The following is a 7,598-nucleotide window of genomic DNA, read 5'->3' on the forward strand; positions in this document are numbered from 1 at the left end:
ATCAGTCTCCAGGCTTCGGACTCAGGCATTGTATTTATTTATTTATTTATTAACAAATAGGCTTTATTTTTTTGAGTAGTTTTAGGTTTACAGAAAAATAAGTGGGGGGACTTCCCTGGTGGTCCAGTGTTTTAGACTCTGTGCTTCCACTGCAGGGGGCAGGGACTGGGGAACTAAGATCCCACGTGCTGTCGTGTGGCCAAAAAAAAAAAAAGTTTTTTGTGTGTCTTCTGACCTTGTTTATAGTGATTTTTGGTATGCTTTATATTTTTGTTACTGTCAAATGTATCCACCTTTTCCTTAGAGTTTCTAGGTAGCAGCTCCTTTTAAAGCTCTTGTTACCCAGGGATTGCTGGGTGTAAAAGATCTGTGAGTAAGAACCTCTCCCATTTAGAGCAGAGATATCCCAGGAGTATAGGGAGAGGATTCTCAGTGACCAAAAAGCCCAACTAAGATTGACTTAGAGACACAAAAAGAATGCACTGGCTTGGGTAACTGGAAAGTCTGGGCCAACTGGATCCGGGGACTCAGAACATATCATCAGGGGACTTCCCCAGCAGTCCAGTGGTTCAGACTTCACCTTCCAGTGCAGGGGGTGCAGGTTCAATCCCTGGGCAGGGAGATAAGATCCCACATGCCTCGCGGCCAAAAATCTAAAACATAGAAACAGAAGCAATGTTGTAATAAATGTAGTAGAGACTTTTAAAATGGTCCACATCAAAGAATCTTTAAAAAAAAAAAAAAAAAGAACGTATCACGAGGGTGCAGTGTCTCTGTCGTCTCTCTCTTCCTTAATGTTGGTTTCACAGCCAAGCAGACCTTTTGACACGCCGTCTCCCCAGTTTATGATTCTCACCCCTGCAGTTTCTATAGAAACAGAGCTGCTCTTCCCCAATTTTTCTAGCAGTAAGTCCCAGGGTTGAGTTTCATGGAACCAATTTCTGAACCCATTCCTGCACCAATTCCAATAGTGAGTTAATTGATTGGCCAGGTCCTGGGGTCATGGTTTATCTCCTGGAGCAAAGATGGGAGTCAGTCGGGTCTATCCAAACCCACGACTGGTGAGATTCCCCAAAGGAAAACAGAGGTCTTAGGTAGAGAAAATGGAAGAGGACGGGTTCAAGCAATCATGCCCTCAGTAGAGGCGCAGGTAGGGGTGGAGTTCAGATCCCCTAGCCAGCTGATGATGTTGTCCTTCTCACCCTCAGAACCCCAGGCTGGAGAAGCCCGTGCTGCTCTCCGAGTTTCCCACCAAGATCCCACACAGCGACATGGACATGCCTGTTGAGAACGGCCTCCGGGCTCCAGTCAGCACCTACCAGTATGCGCTGTGTAACGGGGACGTCTGGAAAGTGCACGAGGTGCCCGACTACAGCATGGCCTATGGCAACCCTGGCGTGGCCGATGCCACCCCATCCTGGAGTGGCTACAAGGAACAGAGCCCCCAGACGCTTCTGGAGCTGAAGAGGCAGCGGGCTGCGGCCAAGCTGCTCAGCCACCCCTTCCTGAGCACCCACCTGGGCAGTGGCGTGTCCAGGACGGGCGAGGGCAGCAGCGAAGGCAAGGCCCCCTTGATCGGAGGCAGAACTTCTCCGTACAGTAGCAATGGGACCTCGGTGTATTACACGGTCACCAGTGGAGACCCCCCACTCCTGAAGTTCAAGGCCCCCATAGAGGAGATGGAGGAGAAGGTCCATGGCTGCTGCCGCATCTCCTAGTCTCTGGGATGGAGGAGAGAGATGCTTGGGGAGAGGGGCCCTGGAATCCAGGCCAGCCCAGCAGCCCTGGCTGGGGGCGGGGGGCAGGGCAGCTGGGGCGGGAAGGGGGAGGTGGGCTCTGCGTTCCAGAGGAACTCAGAACCCACCTTTCAGCCAGCTGCCTATAGCATCACCACTTCCCATGGTTCTGCTTCTTGCTGCATTGTCTGCCATCAAAAAACAAGGCCCATCGTGGCTTCCTGTCTCATCCTGCTGTCAGATTTTGGGAGGGCGAGCTGGGATTCCAGTTCTGTTGTTGGTCAAGGCTTCTCTGGACCAGTACTCACACATCGCATATCAACACACACACACACACACACACACACACTCACACTCAGTCAACTTGTGTAGGGATGACACAGCTGGGCTCATGGGAAGCAGGTGGGAATGAAAATTTGTGAGCTCTTCTAAGAGGACTGAAGTTAAGATTCAGAGTTTTGTTACCACTGCCAACATGGCTTTAGCAGGGGAGGGGGCCTGCTAACCTGAGACCCATCATCTTGCCTGGAGTCCTATGACGACTTGGTATTGTTGTCTCCATCTGGTGGGAGCAGGAGGTCTTCTCTGTGTTCAGAGGGAGCTATGGTAAAGAATCTGATTGCAATGCAAGAGATGGGGGTTCGATCCCTGGGTCCAAAAGATTCCCTGGAGAAGGGAATGGCAACCCACTCCAGTATTCTTGCCTGGAGAATTCCATGAACGGAGGAGCCTGGTGGGCTGCAGTTCATGGGGTCGCAAAAGTCAGACACAACTGGGCGACCAACACTTTCACTTTGATGCACCCACAGCAGGTGGATGAGATGGATGTAGACCTGCTCCCCACAGCCTTGCCCATGCCTAGAGCCAGCTGTGTGAGCACCCAGGGGCCAAGGTAGAACACCAGGTAATTCTGCTCCTGGAATAATCCAAATCTATTTTGCTCTTGGATGGAAGCTTCAAAATGTGGCGAGGAGAGGGAACAAAGGTAGCATAAGTGTGTTGGATAAAATAATTCCTTTAGACTGTAAAACTCCAGGTTGGGGAGGGGGATCGGTGAATTAGCTTTCTTTCACAGACAGTATCATGATCACTAGGTTTTACTGACTGGTATTGAAAAAAAGTGAAGCTAAGGGAGAAGCTTCAGTTGGAAGGGCTTTTCCAGGGAGAGAGGTGAGTTCATGTTTTTAATTTCTGCAGACATCTCTGTTCAGCATGACAGAGCCCAGCGCCCTGACCGAGCTTTGTGACTGGTCAGATGGTTTCAGTCCAGCCTGTCTCACCCAGTCCTCCTCAGACTGAGCCATCAGAGTGAGCAGTGGAGGGCTGCTGTGGCCCCCACCTCTCCTATAGTGAATGTTCAGGACTCCCGGCCCAGCTTTGCTTTTTTAGGAATGCCCAGTGACATGGGCTTGCCAGTTGGCTCTTGTGAGCTCCTGTCTGGCCCAGGGGCTGCTATCCTGCTCCGGCCCAAGCCTGCAAATCCAAGGTACCCATCTGTGCTCCAGCGTCGTGCACCGAATTCCAGTGGTGGTGCTGGAGTTGGGTCTTGCGCCAGCTTTACAGTTTCACGGCCCCCAATCTTTCTGATGCTGGGGAGGGAAGACTGCGAGGGACAGGATGCCTGCCTCCTCTCCACTGCGTCCTCTCATGAGCCCTTTGAAATTGTTGCCCATGAGTTGGACGCTGTCCACGGGCTTGGCCAAAACCTACTGGTGTAACTAACTAGCTGCAGGTCTGTTTCCTGCTCCGTGCGCCTTTTACTTGTTCTAAAACTACCTCTTTAGAGCTCTGAAGGGGGCCCCTGAAGTCCAGATTCAGAAATTTGGGGGACAAATCTGGGTTCTCTTTAACCCTTTTCTTTCTGAACCTATGAGAAATTCTCCCTGCGAGACATCTGGGCCAGAAGTTGGAGCTGGTGGGGGCCCCTTGTGCCACAGTGCTAGTAAGGGGGTCCGCTGTTTGTCCCAGTCCTCCACTGTGGCCCCCAGGGCTCCTGTAGCCCAGAGGCAGAGCTGGATTCCAAGGGTTCTGGCTGATGCTTCACCAGGTGCAGGGCAGCTGGACCGGAGAGCAGGGCCTCAGGAGTCACTTCGCCCCTGGTGGCTCCTGGATGCAGGGAGAGTCACAGCATCAGACCACTCCCACCCCAGTTTCAGGGCGGATCCAGTGTAGAGTGGAAAGTCAGGTCAGGTGACTGCAGACAGGTGTGCGTGACGCCTGCCACATCTCTGGGGTCTGGGGCTGGCTCTCTTATCTCATCCTATGATTGGGTCAGGGCAGGGATGATCCAAAACACTCATACCTTTAGGCTTTAAAAACAGTGTTCAGATGAGACTGACACTGGAATTCCTCTTGAGCTGTGAGCTGGGAGGTCCCGAGGGAAGCCACACGCTCCTAGGAGAGAGCTGTGCAGGTTTTCAGATCTGTTTGCTCAGAGACCAGAGACTGAAGGCATTTATTGCCCCCTCTGAGTCCTTCTGGCTGTTTCCTCCTTCCTCCCTTGCTTCCTGCTCCTGGGCCACTGTCTCCCACCCAGAAGGCTGGGAGTCCCAGCTGATTGCCTGACAGGAGCCAACTGCAGGCTTTTGGGCATTAACTCATGTTTTCAGTCAGGGATAAACCATTCCCATCAAGTCCCAGGGAAACTTTCCCTGTGGATCTCCTTGGTGTCGAGGGACAAGCTGGGGCCAAGGTCATTGAGTTATTCACTCTGTAGTTTATTGAGTAGCTGAGGCTCACCAGGCACTGTGTTAGGCTCTGGGGATAGAGGAGGAACGAGGTGGAGTGAGGACACTGCTCTTTACAGTTCTCATCCTTGGAGGACCACGAGTACCAGCAACTCCCATTTGATTCAGAGACAGAAAAGCTGTGTCCTGGTCCATCAACCCTGTGCTTTTCTGCTCTTGAGAATCCCTGGACTGTGGATTCCTTTAGTTTGGAGGTTGCTGAAATGGCCACCCTTGGATAACATTTGCCACTAAATGGTGGAGATGCTGGGTCTTGGGTTCCAGGCAGATGCCATCTGAAGTCTATCTGGAACTTTCAAGGATAGCTGCCTTCCAGCTAGCATCTTTTGGGCACTGTCTAACAGCAGTTTGAAGTCAGTGTCTGGAAGAAAAAGGAGCCTGGAATTTGCTGCCAAATACAACTCAGGTTCTTCAGCTCATTGTCTCTTGCTCGTTTATTACCTAATCCTCCTGCCCCACCAGTGGATAGTGGGAGGAAAAGGAGCTTCTCCTTTAACATTGAAGCCTTTCCTCATAAGTCTGCCTCTGTTCCTGGCAGATATGGAGCAAGGAGCACGGAGAAAGCTGGCAAGATCGACCAGATGCCCAGCTCCTGGTTAGACCCCAGTCTGGTGGCAGTTTCTGGCAGATTAAAGGAGGCTATTTCTAAAGCATGTGCCACATAGCTCCATGTGAGCTCCAGCCCTTGCTCCCACCCTGAAAATTGGTGACTCCCACCAGAGACTGAGCTGCTGGCTAGTAGCTCCAGGAAGTTGAATGAACCCTAAGCCTAGGTCTTCTGAAGACTTAAGGATGTAATTCTCCATCAGATTATGCAGCATTGATGAAACTGCTCTGTACTGTTTGATCAATCTCAGCAGGCTTAGAAAAGTTAACAAGGGTGTGTCCCCTGACCTACCCACCAGTTGGCTGGCCTTGTCATAACATGAGACCCATTTTGGTTATTGGTGTCAGATACCTTTTGATCTGGAGTTCTCTCTCCCACTTGCTTTTCCAGAGCAGAATACTGGGATGCTTTCCAGAAGCGCGCTTCTTACAGGATGCCTAGAAGGACTCTATTTAACTCTTGCTATTGTGACCTGGGGACAGCCTCCCCTCCCCCAGGGCACCTAAGAGCCAAGGGTCATGTGGCCAGTGCGTGACTTTGCAGAAGTGACTGCCTTCGCAAGAAGCACCCCTCAACAAGAGTCTCTTTTGGTCAGTTGGTCAGAGGGCCTGCTTCCCATGGGCACTGTGAGTGCCAAGGTGCGGGGCCTGGCTCTGCGCACCCAGGAAAAGTCTGCAGATCCCCAGCCCCCCCGCAATAATTCACCAGACCAGAAGCCACTGATGTACAGAGAACACTTAAGAAAAATGTATTTTATGTGAAAAAAAAAGTTAAATCTCTGTATACTGTATCAGCAGCTTTGTGTAAAAATGGCAATCAAGAGAGTCTAATATATTTAAAGCCTTTTTTAAAAAAAAAAATCCTCGCAGATCTTTGATATTGTATTGAAGTAACTTCCAGGTAAGCTCCTTGCCACACGTGGCAGTGGTGGGCCATTTGAGACCGTGGCTCAACCATATCCCAAAGGGGCGTGCCCCTGGAGTCGCTTCCAGTTGCCAAGGCCTGTGACAGAATTCGCTGTTAAAGAGTTTTTAATTAAGATGAATTAAATTCCTTTTAATAACACCTGCTCGGTGTGGCTGTGGTCATTGCTATGAACTTGCTTGAACTATAAGGATTTGAATTCACAAAGAGGTGATGCCTGGGATAGATGGCAGGGGAGGCTTCCCCGTCCCTGTCCCCACCACAGAGGCCTTGCCTGGTTGGCCCCTAAATCACAGGGAGGCCTGAGGGCTCAGCCATGGAGCAAGTATCTTTCTAGACTGCAAGAAGGTGAAACAGGATGAAATCAAGAAAATAAGAGTGGTTGAAAATGACCTTCAGGGACTCCTGGTGGTCTAGTGTCGAGGATCTGCTTTCCAATCCAGGGGATGCGGGTTTGATCCCTGGCCAGGGAACTAAGATCCCACGTGCCTCAGGGCAGCTAAGCCCATGCTGCGTGTGCAACAAGAGAAGCCCCTGCACCACAACTTGAGACAGCGTGCGTGACACAACAAAGACCCAGCACAGCAAAAATAAAGGACCTTCATCCTATCAAATGTTGCTTTTGAAATTAGCATGGAGCCCTGTGATAGCTCCTCTAACATTCTCTTCCCACACTTTGTTTGTCTGATGACATATATAACGGGGCTGCCCCCTCTTCTGTTCTCTTGACCTGTCCTTCTCTTCTCCCCACTCTATCCCTGTCCTCCTCATATAGTTTACAGTGGGGAAGTCAAATACTGCTTCACATTTTTACAACAACTCAGCAGGTAAGACCGTGGTCATCCTCACTTCTGACCTCAGGCAATGGAGAGATTGATATGCTCTAGGGTTACACAGCCCTAGACAGTGGTCCTTGCTTTCATCACGTACAGAAATTTGTGGGTATCTTGAAAGAGGATGAAAAAGGGTGCTCTCTTGGACCCTTCTGGATGCTGGCTGCCAGGACAGGGACACACAGAAGTTCCCACACTTGAGCTTAAAAAACTTCACAAACAGGCTGGGTTTGAGGAGAGAGGATGAACAGAGATATCTGTGTAGCAGTGGACATTCATTGATTTGAAAAGTATATTGTTTTTTCAATGCTAGTGGTAACCTCTCACATTTATGAACACTCTACAGTTGTACATATGTCTTCTCACACAAAGGGAATGAGGCATGAAAATTAGCTATTAGATTTAGCACTGTGATGATGATCTTTTAATTAATTAATTAATTTGGCTGCATTGGGTCTTAGTTGTGTCTAGCAGGATCTTTCCTTAGTGGTATGCAGATTCTCTAGTTGTAGCGGCATGTGGCAACTTGGTTCCCCAACCAGGGACTGAAGGTGGATTCATAACCACTGGCCCACCAGGGAAGTCCCTCATGATGAGCATGACAAGAGGTTTTGGTTGAGCAATGAGGAATGAGTCTGATTGGACAGGATTCAAGACAGAATGGGAGGAAGACTGGAGATGGCAGGTATAGAAAACTCGTTTGAGGCTTTATGCTATAAAAGTGAGAGAGAGAGATGGGGAGGAAGCTCTA

General features: G+C 50.1%; 1 protein-coding gene across 2 annotated transcripts in view; it reads left to right on the forward strand.

Annotated features, from left to right (window-relative positions):
• PPP1R16B (protein phosphatase 1 regulatory subunit 16B) overlaps positions 1 to 6,155 on the forward strand; it is a 107,887-nt gene extending 101,732 nt beyond the window's left edge. For both annotated transcript variants that reach the window (XM_061437578.1, XM_061437577.1), the window contains exon 11: positions 1,209 to 6,155. In XM_061437578.1, coding sequence (XP_061293562.1) covers positions 1,209 to 1,718 — 510 coding nt within the window. In that variant the 3' untranslated portion in view covers positions 1,719 to 6,155. The remainder of the gene's footprint in view (positions 1 to 1,208) is intronic.
• Positions 6,156 to 7,598: the final 1,443 nt, after the last annotated feature.

The sequence above is a fragment of the Bos javanicus genome, chromosome 13 (assembly GCF_032452875.1).
Source record: "Bos javanicus breed banteng chromosome 13, ARS-OSU_banteng_1.0, whole genome shotgun sequence".
Taxonomy (NCBI): domain Eukaryota; kingdom Metazoa; phylum Chordata; class Mammalia; order Artiodactyla; family Bovidae; genus Bos; species Bos javanicus.